General features: G+C 42.4%; 1 protein-coding gene across 1 annotated transcript; it reads right to left on the bottom strand.

Annotated features, from left to right (window-relative positions):
- Positions 1 to 976: 976 nt before the first annotated feature.
- On the bottom strand, positions 977 to 10,105 carry PSKH2 (protein serine kinase H2). The gene is made up of 3 exons (XM_004602549.2): positions 9,924 to 10,105; positions 4,124 to 4,790; positions 977 to 1,282 (listed from the first exon to the last, which is right to left on the bottom strand). The coding sequence occupies exons 1-3, from the start codon at positions 10,103 to 10,105 to the stop codon at positions 977 to 979; spliced, it is 1,155 nt and encodes a 384-aa protein (XP_004602606.2).
- Between the last annotated feature and the right edge of the window lie 7,505 nt (positions 10,106 to 17,610).

Here is a 17,610-nt window from a genome sequence, read left to right as displayed (position 1 = left end):
AAAATGTTTTCCCTTTGAATTGTAGGAATTATATTTTTTCAAGATTCAGTTCTTATCAGGTATAGCACTGTAGCACTGTCATCCCGTTGTTCATCGATTTGCTCGAGCGGGTACCAGTAATGTCTCCATTGTGAGACTTGTTGTTACCGTTTTTGGCATATTGAATATGCCACGGGTAGCTTGCCAGGCTTTGCTGTGTGGGCAGGATACTCTCAGTAGCTTGCCGGACTCTCCGAGAGGGACAGAAGAACTGAACCCAGGTTGACCATGTACAAGGCAAACGCCCTACCAACTGTACTATCGCTCCAGTATATAGTATGAAATTATTTTCTACCAGTCCTTAAGTTGCCTTTTCATATGTGTTTTCTTAAGTCTGCTAAATCTTGGTTTTATGTAGTGTCACTGATATTTTTGTTTTAATGCCCTTAAATTTCATTATATGCTTTGTAATAGACAATTTGCTTAAGCATTTGCTAATATGAAATTAACTCATACTTCTTTCTTGAATATTACCTAATGTTGTTAACACTCTACACTGTCTTAAACATAAATCAGTAATTCAAGATGAACATAGTATTTTCCCCTATCTAATTTTGCCTGCTATATCTCTAATTCATCATTATTCCACATTCATTTCTTATTCCTTATTCTTGTAATCTCATATTTAACCCCTTTGATTTTTAAAAAAATCCTCCATCTACTAATTTCAATGACATAAACATACTTAGTGTTTACTATTCATCTTTTAGAAAAGTGTATTATTTGGAAACAAATCTACATGTAGGAAAAATTATACATCAAAAAGATTTTTAAGTGAAGGCTAATATTATGTAATAACAGTCACATGCCCCTTTGTCCTTGGAGCCTTAGGATGTCTTTAGTCATAATAAATTCTGATCCCTAGTGGCCTAATTTTTCTACAGAAGTTGCTGGATGTAGTTTAAACTTGGATAAACTTCTTTTAAAGGTTATCTGCTCACAAATGAGCAGGCAGTGGGGAGTCTTCTATTCGTAAGTTTCGTTTGCGCCACAGATGCCTTGATTTGTGACAAGTATGGGACTTAGAAGACTGTGTAGATCTGGGGCTCTGAGAATGGGGCGACTCCTTCCGAAGGAGGTTCCGAGAAATGACCCTCTGAAGGTTCTTCATGGAACAACCTGCAGCCGAGGTGATCACCCAGGGATGGTCAAGAGCCTGTCCAGCTGACATGCGATGACCGGCCTCCAAAATCAGCAATCTGTTTATAAAGTCCTTTGCCAAGTGCGAAATATTTGGCCAAGGCTAAGAAGAAGAATAAAAATAATTTAATTTAATTTACACACACACACACACTACAATCCTACTGTATATGTATTGATTAATGCATATCAAACTTAAGTGACTTTTTCACATATAATGTCATTAAATGTAGTGACTGGAAAAAAAATCTACTTTTGAGAAAAGCATCACAAGATACACACACACACACACACACACACACACACAGCTTCTCAGTAAAAGAAAAAAGAAAAGAAACACAATTATCCTTCTCATTTGCTGTTCAATGAAAGAGAATTCCGTCCTAGAAATCCCATCAATATGTTGCCCTTAATAATACGGTTCCCCGCATGGGCTTGACAAGAGAAAGTAACTTTCATTGAGGAGAGGTCTCCTTCCGTCCAAAACAGGTGGGGGACAGGTGGGGGGGGATACCCAAGAAGAAACAAGGTTGAAAACTATTACTTAAAAGCTAAACACTACACATTTATAAACAATAAAGATGCTGGCCAGAAAATTCTGGCTACAACGTCATAGAAATTTAAGTATTTGCTGGTGATCTCGGCACTTCACTGGTTGGTTGGTTTTCCAGACCAGACCTGCCAGTGCTTTGAGGCCACTCCCAAGGGACTGAATCCGGGTCGGCCCTGTGCAAGGCAAATGCCCAACTCGCTGCACTGTCCATCCAGCCCCTGCAAACTTATTTTTATAAATGAGAATAGGCATTCTAGTATATTATGTTAAATGATTTGACATTTAACATGTAAATATACTTTATTTACATAGATTAAAATCTTATAGCAAGCAAGCATCATATTTAACTGTAATTGATTTATTTTGGGACAGTTCCTTTTGCCATTCTCTAGTTGTGTTGGAACAAGCAATCTGCAGTAAATTTGCTCTGAGTTCACTTAAGGGGGCAGGCTGCAAGGGTGGAAGGGAAATAGAGGACATCGGTGGAGGGAAGGTCACACTGGTGGTGTTGGTGTTGGAACATTGTATACTTGAAACAACTGTTAGGAGCAACTTTGTAAGTCATGGTGTTTTAATAAAAATATATTTTAAAAATAAAAAAAAATTAAGGATTGTGGGGCTGGAGCGATAGCACAGCGGGTAGGGCGCTTGCCTTGCACGCAGCCGACCCGGGTTCGATTCCCAGCATCCTATATAGTCCCCTGAGCACCGCCAGGGGTAATTCCTGATGCAGAGCCAGGATTAACCCCTGTGCATTGCCAGGTGTGACCCAAAAAGAAAAAAATAAATTAAGGATTGTAATTAATCTTGATACTGTCTAAATATAGAGATTTTTGAAGAATGAGGTGATTGAGAGTAATTTAATTACATATTTTGCAGAAAATTATAAATATATTTTCCTTAGACTAAGAGCACTCAACAGCACTGAATACTTCAAAATTAATGATTTTTATTTAAATGTCTACTGGTGGTGATCATCTAGTATTTCCACCCTTTATATTTTTTTCCCATTTACCATTTTTTCAAGCTATTAAAGGCACCATAACTTACATAGTTATTCAGGGTTGTGCTTCAGGCATGTAGTGTTCCAAAATCAATATCACCACCACTGTTGACTTCCTCCAATGTCGCAGGTTCTCTGCCACCCCCCAGCCTACCTTCTGGACAGGCACAGTTGTAAGTTTGGCTACTGCACTTTGGATCTCCAGCTTAACAGTGTGGTTGGTCCTGGGGCTTGGGTATATACATATACCCCGCCTCTACATCACTGATGGGTTTGAGGTCTCTGACCTTTACTCCTGTTACCTCCTCTCCGTCCCTCCTTCCCCACTGAGTTTCTTTCCATTCTCTGTCTTAATTCTTAACTATCAATTTATATTCTTGCTCAGTGTATACAGATCAAAGCCCGGAATACAGAAAAAATTATCTTCCTATGTGTTATTTGCTTAATTATTTTGCTTCAGTCGTTGTATACATATATAGTGTTATTTTGCATTTATTATGTGCCATCTGGCTACTCTGAGTCAAATTACCGCTGCTTTTCTTTGTGAAGGAAAACCCTTTCCTAGTTCCACACAGAACAGATTTGTCAACTTGATCAAGTTTAAATAAATTACCAATTTTGTCTGATTTCCTACACACAGCATGAGCAGCTTTTCCTCCCTACCTCAAACAACAAAATTTCACACATTCGTGAACATTGCAAGCGCCCAGGTTAGACCATGAATAAAGACTGTACAAAGCTGCGAGGCCAAACATTTCACAGAGGAAAAGAACTGCACCACCAGAAGGACTTGGATCCTGTAGATTTGAAACAAGGAAATCTCTCAGCAAACACCAAAGCATCATGCAGATCAGCTGAATACACATTAGCCAACTGAGCTCAGAGCTGCAAACACACTCCAGCTACTCCATGATCAATGTCATGTGCCCAACAGCTCAATCCTGGAGGCTCAATACCAGAACCAAAGGAGTTTGTCCCACATGATATCTTGAGTTAGCTGGGGCTGGAGTGATAGCACAGCAGGTAGGGCATTTGCCTTGCACGTGGCTGACCTGGTTCAATTTCCAGCATCCCATATGGTCCCCTGAGCACTGCCAGGGGTAATTCCAGAGTGCAGAGCCAGGAGTAACCTTTGTGTATTGCCAGGTGTGACCGAAAAAGCAAAAAAAAGAAAAAAAAAGAGAAAAGGTATTTTGAATTAGCACAACTGGGGAAAGAGTCTGGTATACTGAGTAAATAGCAATCTATGAGCAGTACCCTCAAGGCCAAGGATGCTGCTGTTAGAACAAATAGCTGCTCACTTTTCACCTCCAGTAGAATCAGCCCTACATGCCACTAAGGCCCTGTTTAAGAAATTCTACTCTGGAATCCAGAAAGCATCCTCTTACCTCTGCTGTGTAATTAGGTTTGCCTTTCAGAATCTTCCTGTACAGCCTCGTATGGTTCTCATCGTCAAAAGGCAGGAATCCGCTAAGCAGAACATACGTGATCACACCCAAGGCCCACATGTCCACAGCGCTGGTGTAAGGCTGCCGCCGCAAGACCTCGGGAGCTATGTAATGCGGGGTTCCGCAGAGCGTCCTCATGGTCCAGTCCCCACTTTTGTTCCCCGAGTGTGCCAGTCCAAAGTCCGTGATCAGAATTTTGGACTCAGCACCGGGATGATAATACAAGAGATTTTCGGGCTTTAGGTCCCGGTGGGTGATGCGCAATGCATGCAGATACCGGACGCCGTCGGCCACCATCTGCAGGATCCTGACGGCGTCTTGCTCCGTGAAGGACCCCTGAGTCAGGAGCCGATCGAAGAGCTCCCCTCCCGTGGCCAGCTCCATCACTAGGTAAACTCGGTCCCGGGCCTCGAAGATCTCCGTGAGCTGCACGACGTACCGGTGGCTGACGCGTCTCAGGACCGCGAGCTCCGCGTCACAGGCTTCTCTGCCTTCCCTCGCTCTCGTCTCCGTCACCTTGATGGCAAAAGGTTTCTTGGTGGTCTTCTGTTCCACCCTGAGCACCTTGCTGAAACTGCCTGTCCCGATAAGAGCCTTAATGTCGTACCTGTTGTTTAAAAAAAAAAAAATCAAAAAATCAAAACAAAAACTCTTATCCTTCTAAAGTGATTTCAAAATTATTTAATGTCTTAGATCCTCAGGGCAGCTTCTGTATCCTCTCCCAATTCGTTTGCTTAGTAGTGCTGAATGGTCCTTATTTTCTAAATATCCTTAAACATTCTGAAATGAAGGCAAGGGGTATCAAACATTTAAAAAGTTGTTGGTGAGCCAACGATTTTTTAGGGGGTAGAGGGGTAGGGAGTTTGCGTGGGCACACCCACTGGTGCTCAGAGATTACTTCTGGCTGTGGACTCAGGGGTCACTCCTGGTGGGGGCTGGGGGTTTCTATGGGGTTGAACCCAGGTTGACATGTATAAGACAAGCTCCTTACCCACTGTACTATTGCTCCTGCCAGAATATCTTTTAAATGCTTAGCCCTATGTGTGTGTGTGTGTGTGTGTGTGTGTGTGTGTGTGTGTTTTCCAAGGCTAAGCATATTGTAGCTCAAGTACAGGGGATTCAAATTATACCCTTTCAAGGACTAGAGTGACAGTACAGTGGGGAGGGCATTTGCCTTGCACACGGCTGACCTGGTTTCTATCCCCAGCAACCCATATCCTGAGTGCAGAGCCAGGAGTAACCCCTGAGCGTCACCGTGTGTAACCCCTCAAAAAACAATTCTACTCCTTTAAGAGTTTCACAAAATTTGAAGAAAGAAATTAAGGAACTCCCCGTGATGTTTCCTTTCCTCTCTTGAAGCTCTGCTTGTTATCATTCTCCAACAACCACCACCAAATCTGGATTTAGAAGATTACTACTAATTTATTCAGTCTGATTTCTCAAAAGAGAGAAGAAACCACTTCAGGAGACAAGACCGGGAATAAAGAATAGCCTTCTCTGAGTTGCTTGACTGGGAGCTCTCAGTTCCAAACACATCTCTTATCCCATTTATCGTCATTCTGTAATATTAGCTCAGTGAGGGGCGGGAGCAATAGAATAGCATTGCCTTGCACACGTCCAACCCCACTTCAATCCTTTGCACGCCATAGAGTACCCTGAGCACAACTAGGAGTGATCCCTGAGCTTAGAGCGCCATGTAAGCTCTGAACAAAGCCAGGAGTGGCAAAAAATAAATAAATAAATAAATAAAACAAGAATGCATGGCTAATGAACACCTTGCATGTGACTAACCCCAGTTCAATCCCAGCGCTACTTATGGTTCCGAGTACTGAGCTAAGAGTGATCCCTAACCACAGAGCCAGGAGTAAGCCTAAAGCACAGAGCTAGATGTGGCCCAGAAATTAGAAAGTGCCCCCAGTCAACCTAAAGCTATGAACACACACTCTGAGTTGATCCACCAGCCCCTGGGACTGATATCACCACTCTGAGAAACACTGACTTGCAAGGAACTTAGGGTGTCATGCTAAAAAAATGGTTTTGAAATAGCACAAATACGGATGCTCTCATTTGTGAAACAGACAGCAAAAGAATGGACAATATCCAATAAGGGTGGGAAAGGGGAGATTCTGCCTGCAGAGTGGAGACTGTGAATAGTGGGGCAATGGTGGCCTAGATTAGAAGTGACCTAGGGACAATGGTGGAGGGTGATTGACACTCTGATGGTAAGTATTATGCAGTAACACTCTGTGTCTAAAAGGGTAATAAAAAGGGTAATAACACAAATACTGTGACAAATGATGACAATTCAACTCAGTTTTAAAGGGTGGGTTCAGGGGAATTTATCAAGCTTAACAATCTACCTGTATTTATTTCTCTAGTTTGCAACAAAGCAAAGCCTAAAACCATGATTTTCTATAGGAAAGAATATGAAAGTGATTTAGTTCAATTTTACAAATGAAGGCATTTAAAGATCAGGTTAGTTCAGTGGCTACACTACAGAATGACGCTTACAACCCAAATCTTCTTGCTTGTATAATCACTGGATATTCTTCTACTTTATTAAAGTTCCTCCCACAAAACGGTGCCGGAAAATGAGATGGATTAAGGGAGTACCAAAGGAGAAGGTAATTAGGTCTTATATTCAATGCCACAGATTCAAATGCATATGTCAATTTCTGCTAGAAATAATTTGTATATGGACTTACTCTTCTGCAATTTGGGGCGCCAGCATATATGTTCCTTAGATTCCTATGTTTGCTGAATAGCAACAGCATTGGCTGTAACAGCTTCCAGAAAACAGCTCTGTTCTCTAGAGTGCATTTAATTTTCTGACCAATTACCTTATCAAAATGGTAATTCAGTTGTATTAAATAGATGCTGCCTCTTCTTACTCTTTCAGCCATTCCTTTTGATTGCACACATACTCAGTATGATTTTTGAAGACAATTACAAGCATTTCAAATTCTATTGTTCTTCAGACTAACATGTTTTTACATTAATTCTAAAGCGAATGAAAGCTCATTGCAAATACCAATTTATTTCTATGCACTCAACACTGCAAGCAAATCTACTTGCTCATCAAATTCACCATCAGAAAAATCATCATTTCTGACTAACTACACTCTTTTGCTCAAATAAAATGAGGCTTATTCAACACAGATAATACCTTTCATGTACCAAGTACTTAGGGGAAAGGTGCTGGCAATTTGAACATGGAGGAAAACTGAATGTTAAGGCAAGATTTAGAACAGTGGAAATAAATAACTTCAGATTGAACAACAAATGTCTCCTAACATTCATGAAGCTGCAAGTTTGCTTGTGAAACTCTGGGCGGTGATGGCTTTTATCACTTGAGTGACTATATACTGCGCAGTTCCTGGCGCGGAGGGAACAGCAATAAATGTTGAATTATATAATCATTTATGGAGACATTATTTCCAAATCATCACAGACTCTGAAAACTTTAGGGACAGAATCAAGCAGGGAAGAATGCATTTCATCCACTCCCCACCCTCAACAGCTGCCTCATAGACAACTGGGGGGAAGAGGACAATTTCATGGCATGCGAAATTATAGAAATTGAAATGATTTCTTTCATTTTTTCAGCAACTACAAACAACATGTCTCTAGCTCCACTTTTTGATTAATTTATCATCATTTTATGACACTATAGAATTTGAGAAATATAGTTTGTTAACTCTAGGTTGGGGTTGCAGCGAAAGCACAGAGGGTAGGGTGTTTGCTCTGCACGCAGCTCACCCAGGTTCGAGTCCTCTGTCCCTCTCGGAGAGCCCAGCAAGCTACCGAGAGTATCCCGCCCACAGAGCAGAGGCTGGCAAGCTAGCCATGGCGTGTTCGTATGCCAAAAACAGTAACAAGTCTCACAATGGAGACGTTACTGGTGCCCGATCAAGCAAATCGATGAGCAATGGGATGACAGTGATACAGTGACCTCTTGGTTGGCATAAGACTCACTGTACCAAAGTTCCACAAAACTTGGATAAAAACATTAAGGATGGAAACAATAATTGTACTACCCCCTTAATAGAACAAATGGTGATAAATTCCCCAGAATAAATTGTTGAATTCCAGTAACTTAGTTCTGCAAGAATCAGAATTACAATGGTGAAGATATACAATTCTCCAAGAATCTTCTGTGGCTCGAATCCTCATTTGCTAAGGAAGAACACTGAGATTTTTGTCTTTAAAGTTTTTCCAGCGATCCTCTGCTTCCCTGACGCTTTCCCATCCTAAGAGGCTGGGACTGCCCCGGAAGTGGGGGGGATGCGGGTGAATAAAAAGCAAAGCAGCAGCCTCTACCTTTACAGCACATACTCCATACTCGTAGGTGCTCCTAACACTTACTGACACGCATTTGCATGAGGTTTAATGAACACAAATTGCAGCGTCTGCACTTCTGGAGATGCTGGCCCCGGTCGCCACTGAGCACCTCTGAAGATGCGGCGCCCCTGCACCCACAGGAGGCTGGCTCTGCGTTCAGGGACCCCCTTCCGTGGAGGAGGAGCAGGGTGTCCTTGGGGATCCAGAGTCCCTAAAGTTTCCGCAGCATCCATCCACGTCCAAGGGTCTCCAGCCACTGAACCAGGACGTAATCCATGATGTGTGACCTCTAGCACCCCCTGGAGGTCCGTCCCCCACACTACAGGTTGTGGGGACACGACACTGCGCCCCCTTCCCTGCACTTACTCAGCCTCCCCATCGCCCACACGTGGTGTGTGGACAGTGGGGGTATGTGGGCGCACTGGCCTCCCCAAGGCGTTTGTGTGCCCATGGTGGGTCAGCTGCAGGGATATCTCTGCGGGGGAGTCCCCCGACTCTCGGCCAACAGCTGCAGGACCCTGCTCCACAAGACCCTTCTCCCACTGCAATCTGCGTGTACACGGGACCCATTTAGTCCTGAAAAACCTACTGAGTTAACCTAGTCAGTCTTCTGTCTCCTGGGTCATCTGTCTGTTTTTCTCTAAGATTACCCCTTACTGGATGGATGGTTTGCGATACAGATACTGAGAGGCCCTCACGTCTGGTCCTTTATCTGCTTTCAGCACACATCTCCCAGCCCGAGCAAGCCGGCCAACCATCATTAACTCAGTGATGCCTTCTCTATCCCAGCTGCCTCCTCCCCCAGCTCGTGAGGCAGGCTGCCAACCATAGAGCAATATCCCTGGCCCTTGTCTCTGGTGTCCTTGGGTATCAGTCTCAACACCCCCCCCCCACACACACACACCTAGACCTGATGCACACACACACACCCCACACCCCCACACCCCACACACCCCTAGACCTGATGCACACACACACACACACACACACACACCCTAGATCTGATATGGGTTGGGTTAGGGGCCTGGAGGCCTTCCCCCAGTGAGGATTATTTTCTCCCTTACTTAGCAACTAAAGGAAAATTTTCAAGGTGATTAGACCTTTTTTGTTTGCAAATTAACGCTTACAAAACGCTCCCACCTCACCCCTCCTGCTCCCCCCACCCCCCCACCCCCCCACCCCCCACACACACACCGAGGCTGAGAGATAAGGGCCCTTGATTCCATTTCAAAAGAAAAGGTATTTCTCTGGACCTTATTCCTGACTCAAAGGGTGAGAGAAAGACCTGAGACGGGACCCGTGGAGGGGCGATTCCCCGCGTCAGGGGTCTCCGTAGTCCCACACTACGGCCAGTTTGGCGACGTTGGCCCGGGCAAACCACCCTGCTTCCCGGCGTCACCTGGACAGGACCCGGGGGTCGAACTTGGCTCGGAAACGGGCAACTTGCATCCTCTGAGCCGCCTCCGCTGCCGTCTCGGAGCTGGGTCCCCCGGGGCTGCGTGGCCCGGGACAGTCGCCTCCTCCGGCCCAGGCCGGCTGGGGCAGCGCGGGCACCACCTTCCCGCTGGCGCCGCAGCCCATGCCCGGGAGGCGCGCGGGGGCCACGCTCCTGGGGCCACCGGGGCTGACTGCGGGCAGCGCTGGACAGGGCGGGACAGACGCCCCTGGCACCCCGCAGAGGGGGCTTGTTAGCAAGCAAGCGTGTTCTAGAAGGGCCCCCGCTGGCAGGCAGCTGGACCCGGGGTGACACTGGCCCAGTGGACAAGGGCACAGAAGCCCGGCTTTGGCTCACGGGGACTGTTCTCCCGGTTGTAGAATGAGGACACAAAGAATGAGAATTATACTCGGATCCTGAAGTATAACCACCTTCCCAGCAACAGATTTTTTGTCGCCAACTGAGGTCAAATCCAGGTATCGTGAATATGATACCCACTGTCTATGCAAGCCCAAAGTGTAGGCAATATTCCCAGTAAGAAATTATTACCAGGCCCGCTCCCATGCTTCATTCATCCTCCCACGGCTATAAGGGACATAAAATCCCACCCTCTGGGTCGCTCATCTGTGGACTTAAAAGCTCTCCATAAAATTTAGCCCAGTATGTTTGCCTTGTTAGTGGCTGACTGGGGTTCCATACCCAGATTCCAAATGGTCCCCTGAGTTCACCAGCAGTGATTTTCCTGAGTCCAGAGCCAGGTGTAATTCCTGAGCACCACTGGGTGTGGCCCCAAACAAACAAACAAACAATAGCCCGATGCACCACAATACAAGAATAAAATCTGCGATGATAAAAATGTCTATATGAACATAAACTATACTTCCTCCTCATTTTTTCTATGCGTGTGCATGTGTATTTTATGTTTAGTAGGACATACATTTTCACACTTTTTGTATGGTTTGATGTAAAGATGCTAATTATGCAGCTAAATAACATGAAAAGTGAAACGCGATCAAAACCAATTAAGTCACGATGACGTCCTGAGCAAGTTGGGAAAACCCAACGGCAGAGGTGAAGTCTGCCAATATCCTCTTTCAGCTGTCATTGCCTTTCTAATTTTGTTTCATTTTTCGTTTGCTTTAACCAAGAATAGCTGTGATGAGTCAATCGGTCACGGATTTTCCACAAAACACTATTTTATAAGAAACTTCTAAAAGACCATTTGGTAAAGCCAATCTTACACTGGGTGCCTCACTATCAAGCAACAGGCTTTCTTTGGGGAAACATCTCAGAATTATCTGGGTCACCAAGAAATAGATAGGGAAGACTGCTTTGAAGCAGAGGAACAAGCATGCTTTCTTGTCTCAAAAATTTGGGTTTTTTTTTTTCTGCTCCCTCACCTCTTCCTCCTCCTCTCCCCCCAAATCCCCGGTAATCCTCAGAAAAGTCAATACAAGCGCAATGGAAAAGAAGAAGGCTTAAAGTGAAAGAAGCAGACCGCTCTGGTGCTGTTCAAAAAGGAATTTGAAGGAATTTGTTGCTCGTGGCGCCCTGCAGTGAGGGAGTGTGGGCGTGTGTGACTGGCAAACAGGAAGCCTCCACCAGAAATCCCCCATGAGAGAGCCGGGAGTTTTCCAAGCTGTACCTCGAGTGTTTGGGTTTTCCAGGCAGCTCTAACAGGAATTACGGGGCAACAGAAATCTCTGGTTTCCTGGACACACTGCAGGGAACGCACTGAGGGAAGCTTCCTCTAGAGCCTGAACTTACTCCTGAAATATTGGTTCCACTTATGACTGACTTGATGCTTTTAAGAAGTGAAAATCACTGACTCTTTTTTGGAAAGAGAGTTGGTAATATAAACGTTGTTGGTAATATAAATGATTGTGCCTGAGACAACTCAACGTATGCATTATAAAACTTGCTCTTAAGGCATTTCACCTGACTGTTCAATTATAAAATGTTAAAGATAAATAGCTTAAGTATGTCCTTTCAACCTAACTAAGCCTTGAGAAAAAAAAAAAAGGACTTAAAGGAATATATGGAATGTCATATACCAGTCACCTAACCATGTATCTCTTTATTATTCATAATTTCTTTGATAATTGGGAGACTGGACAGCATTGCTTGTGACAACATTCAATGCATACATTAAATATTTTTAATTTTTAAAATCTATATTTTTTCATAGTTGGATTAAGAAAGTTGCAGAACGGAGTTTGAGATGCAAAGCTGGTTTATTTCCACTTGGATGTGCTCAGGACTTGTAATCACTTCTTGAAATACATCACTTAAATAAAAGAATATGGTGCCTCACAGCAATTATGTCCATTTAACTAAAGATTTAGACTATCATTTAGAGAAAAAAGATTTCTTACATAAACATCATAAACATTGGCGGCGTGAACAAATTAAAATATTTTATTTGTGATGCTTAGTCTTTAGAATCCTAGTATAAAACAGAGAGGAAAGCAACCAATTGGAGTTAGCATAAGAATTATTATACTGTGAAGACATACCATTCATTCTTTCCCCTCCTTTATCTTAAAAACACACTTACAGAGGGAACATGAAGACTTTGCTTCATTTAGAATGAGTTCCTCTTAGAATAGCTGCAATCTTGTTTTCCAAGTTTCCCTTTGCTTGAGAGACCGCCCGCTGGGAGTCATTTCCTCTAAAGTGATTTCAGGCCTCAAACATCAGTTTGAAGGTGTTCCTGTTATCATCACACCCTGCTTTTCCCAGGTGCAGGATTTGTGTTTGTAATGACAGCTAGCAAGGGGCTCTTTTAAGCCAATCTCACATACACAATGATGCCTGTGGAACAAACAGTGCAAAGTTACTCTAAGCTTTCTTCTTAAAAACAAACAAGAAGTCTCCAAGTGAAGTGCCTTTGTGTGAAATTCAGAGATAGGAAAAGTTTGCTGTTACCCTTCCCATATATTTTCTCACCATTCCAACACTTTACCCCCGCAAAATAACCATATAACTCAGGCAGGTCAGTAAGAATTGTTTGACTGCTACAAATGTTTTCAACACTGAAGCTATAAATTAATCTTACGAACTTGCATATTTCTCCATTTACTATTAAAGAAATGGTAGCTTTTGTAGAAGAATAACAAGATGTACTGGGAAATGACAATAAGAAAATTAGTTTATATTAATCATGTATTAGTAAGGTATCTGTTATCAAGTTAAAACTTCACTTTTCTTTATAGAAGTGGGTCCAAGAAGCTGACAACACTCATGTTGAAACTTCCTTGTTTTAGTTCATAAAGAAGATAAAATATTTCACTATATTTTAGTTCATCTGACCAAAATAACTTGACTTTTCTAGGTTGCAAGATTCCTTGAAACAATGATAGGAATATGTTTAGTTAAATGAAAAGTTTTTTTGTTTCTTTCTTTTTCTTTATTTTTTGCTTTTTGGGTCACACCCGGCGATGCTCAGGGTTATTCCTGGCTCTGCACTCAGGAATTACCGCTGGCAGTGCTCAGAGAACCATATAGAATGCTGGGAATCAAACCCAGGCTGGCTGCATGCAAGGCAAATGCCCTACCCACTGTGCTATAAAAACGAAAAGTTATTTATAACATGTTGCTTGTTGTGAAGGGAAAAAACTCTCCTTAGTATGATATTATTTTTGTTCGTTTTTGTGGTGCCAGGGCTCGAACCCGGGGTCTCACAAATTTAAGGCCAATGCTTTACTGCTGAGCTACATCTCTTGCCCCTGATCACAGTTTTAATCCCATTAATGAGAAATGTAGACATGAACTTCTCAGATACAAATCCCAGCAACAGCTTTCACCAGCTCTAGAACCTTGGGAAAATTATTTGACTTATTGATGCTCTCTATTTTTATATCTAAGAAGTTGAAATAATAACAAATTGAACCCCAGAGTACCAATCCCTGGCACAGAACCAACAGACCTGCCCTTCCGGGTTGGGTGTTGCCGGAATGGTGCCTGGAGCTCACCCTCCTCCTCCCCCAGCACCTCTGGGTGTCACTCCTATTTTTTAAAAAAAATTACACATTCAGGCTGGAGTGATAGTCCAGTGGGGAGGGCACTGGCCTTGCATGTCACTGACCTGGGTTTAATCCCTGGCACCCTAGATGGTGCTCCTGAGTCCTGCCAGGAGTGACCCCTGAGTGCAGAGCCAGGAGTAGGCATCAGTAAAATCCAGAGTTCAAAAGCATATGTTGGTTCACTCTTTTACTTTCTTTTTTCCCCTCAATCTCGTCTTGACGTTATTAATAGTTTTTTAACTTTAATGTGTAGCACTGTAGCACTGTAGTCCCGTTGTTTATTGATTTGCTCAAGCGGGCTCCAGTAATGTCTCCATTGTGAGACTTATTAGCACAGCGGGTAGAGTTTTTGCCTTGCACATGGCCCCCCTCCCCCCTGCCCAAGTTCTATTCCTCCGTCCCTCTCAGTCCCTCTCGGAGAGCCCGGCAAGCTACTGAGAGTATCCCGCCTGCACAGCAGAGCCTGGCAAACTACCAGTGGCATATTCGATGTGCCAGAAACAGTAACAAGTTACAACTTTAATGTGAATTTTAAGAATTTAAAATAACTCCAGGGCTTATTTGAAAAAGCAAACTCAAAACACTTAATCCCCAAATTTCAGAATCATTGACTCTTGAAAGAGTTCAAGAATCTGCCACTTACAAGCATCTGAAACAAATTGTCTACATGATGATATATGGAAATGTTTTAGGCCTTGGGAAAGTCATTAAAGTTGAAATCAAATATGAAAAGTTATATTCAGTGCTATAATTCAAAAATGTAAAAACTGGCCACTTAATAAATTCATAGACCCTAAATCTTCCACAGAAACAGAGATGTGAGGTAGACAATGGGGATAGAGAAAGTGTGTCTGACAATCTGAGAAACTGAGGCAGGTCAGGAACGCTGTGTACTTACTGCTCCAAAGAGGACTGTGTTGCCAATGCTTATTTTTAGTTTATTGTTTTCAATTGCAGAGGTACTAAATACTCTGTGGGGAAAAAAAAAAACTTGAAAATCTTTTGAAAACACAGAAAGCAAGTTATTAAGAAAAACTAACTTAGGAGTATTAAAAATGTCATTTTTTTCTGTAGTTGTATATTATTTGCTAAAAATTTACAATGTATAGAATGCAACACTTTTATTGACTTTTATCATATGCATATGCAATATTCTACATGCAATATGTTTGCGAATTTTTTTCTACCTAGCTGTATTCTTATTTTCCTTATTCTTAGAACAAATACAGTAAATATGAACTGCAAGCTATAGGAATTTATGAAACAGATATGGGATTGTGGAAACATGATTCCTGTCACATATAAATTCACAATATCAATTAACAATTGAGGACAAGGGAGCTGGAACAATAGTGCAGTGGGTAGACATTTGCTTTGCACGCGGCCAATGCAGGTTCAATCATCAGCATCCCATGTGGTCCTCCCAAGCTCTGCCAAGAGTGATCACTGCTGAGTGCAGAGTCAGGAGTAACCCCTTAACATTGCTATGTGTGGCCCTAAAACCAAAACATAAATAGCACAATAGCACTGTTGTCCTATTGTTCACAGATTTGCTTGAGCAGGCACCAGTAGTGTCTCCATTTTGAGACTTGTTACTGTTTTTGGCATATCAAATATGCCACGAGTAGCTTGCAGGCTCTGTTGTGTGGGTGGGATCCTCTCAATAGCTTGCCGGGCTCTCTGAGAGGGATGGAGGAATCAAACCCGGGTCAGCCGTGTGCAAGGCAAATGCCTTACCCGTTGTGCTATTGCTCCAGTACAAAAAAATATAAATAAAAATACTTTTAAAAATTAAAAGTAAATAAATTCTTTTTAATGCCTGACCAGCATCCCATTGCATTTGCTGAATATTTGGTTCCGCTCTGCGATTGACACTGGGTGGTGGTACCAGCATCTTCAGCAAAGGTATTGTCAGTATTTGTAGAGCAGTCTTTCACATTTTCCTTTCTTTCCCTATCTTTCAGATAATATTCAGAGAAGTCTTCTATGTTGGACATATTCTGACATTAAAACACACTGTGAAAACAACATTAGTACCTCTGATGAAACTGTTGCTTTTTTACCCACAGATATGGGGCCACCAAAAAAATTTCCTATCAGATTCTGATGCTGGCTACTATTGCAATAGATGTAAGAAGGCAAATGACAGCCTCATCTTCTTAAGGAAACTCTGCTCACCTCAACCTTTATAACCTACCTTATCATTTTGTAATTCACAACTCTTCTTTATTAACTTTGTACATGAGGCCCCATATTATATATTGTTTGGGGTCTGCAATCGAATAGTAGCAATAGAGATCAGATATTTCTCAAGAGTAATCTCATTGGAGGTTTTTGAAGGTGAATTGAATAATACCTTAAATATGCATAACATTATGAAGCTTAGATGTAACTCTCAAAATGATGCAATGAATAATAGACTTTGCCTTAGAATATTTTGTTCCCAGGATTACAATTATTGATACATGGTGTCTGTTTGAAAAGAGATCCCTTTACAATTTTCTAATAAAAGAAAAATTGCATTACTTATAAAAAGGTTTGGGCAAGAGATCCTCTTGGCTCTGTCCTCAGGAATAACCCCTGGTGGTCCTCAGGGGACCATATAGAATGCCAGGGACTCAACCCAAGTCAGCTGTGTAAGGCAAGCGCCTTCTCCACTGTACTATCTTCCCACTACTTTAAAAAGTAATTTTTAAAAGACTATACTCAAGTAATCTTAGTTTAAAATCTTTATATCTTGCCAAAAAGAACTGGTTAACTGGAATTTTATGGGAGCCTTTCTTCAGTAGGAATCAGATATTTTTAATATTGGAGATAATGTGGAAATTTAATGGTCAGCCTCAAAAGTCATTAGTTTCTCCCAACTTCTGCGATTGTGGCATTATATGAAATGTGCTCCGAGGCTTTTTATTGTAATATTTGTTAGTATAAAGTCATTTCTCATTGTAAATCTTCCTTCTGTGACATTTTCCTAGGTTTATAATAATGTGAGATGACTTTTTCCCCTATAACTCATTTTTCTTAGTTCGAACTTTCTCATAGAAAATTATATTCTCAGCACAATGTCATTTGCTTCCTTTTGGTGAATTTGCCATCATTATTTTCATGTCTTTACTACATGAACCCACTACTAGCAGAACTATCTCAGGATTTCTGCCATTGAGGAAGAAAAAAAAAAAAACTGGGCAGTACTTGAAGAGGAGAAGTGGGTGTCCGTGACATGTTTAGGTATAAATATATAGAACTATAATTTCTTACTAAGGGGTGGCGGCCACACCTGAAGGTACTCAGGAGGGCTTACTCTTGGCTCTGCACTCAAGAATCTCTCCTGGTGTGCTCGAGGGACGCAATGGGTTGCTGAGAATGGAACCCGGGTTGCATGCATGGGAAGCAAGTACCTTACCCACTGTACAATCACTCCGGTCCTAGAACTATAAGTTCTTGAAGAGAAAACTGATTATATAATAATAATTATATATATATATATACATATATATATGTAGAGAGAGAGAGAGAGAACTAGAGCAATAGAACAGGGACTGGAGCCATAGCACAGAGGGTAGGGCATTTGCCTTGCACGTGGCCAACCCGGGTTCTATTCCTCTGTCTATCTGGGAGAGACTGAC

Source organism: Sorex araneus, chromosome 2, assembly GCF_027595985.1.
Source record: "Sorex araneus isolate mSorAra2 chromosome 2, mSorAra2.pri, whole genome shotgun sequence".
Taxonomy (NCBI): domain Eukaryota; kingdom Metazoa; phylum Chordata; class Mammalia; order Eulipotyphla; family Soricidae; genus Sorex; species Sorex araneus.
This window is presented reverse-complemented; position numbering and strand designations above follow the sequence as displayed.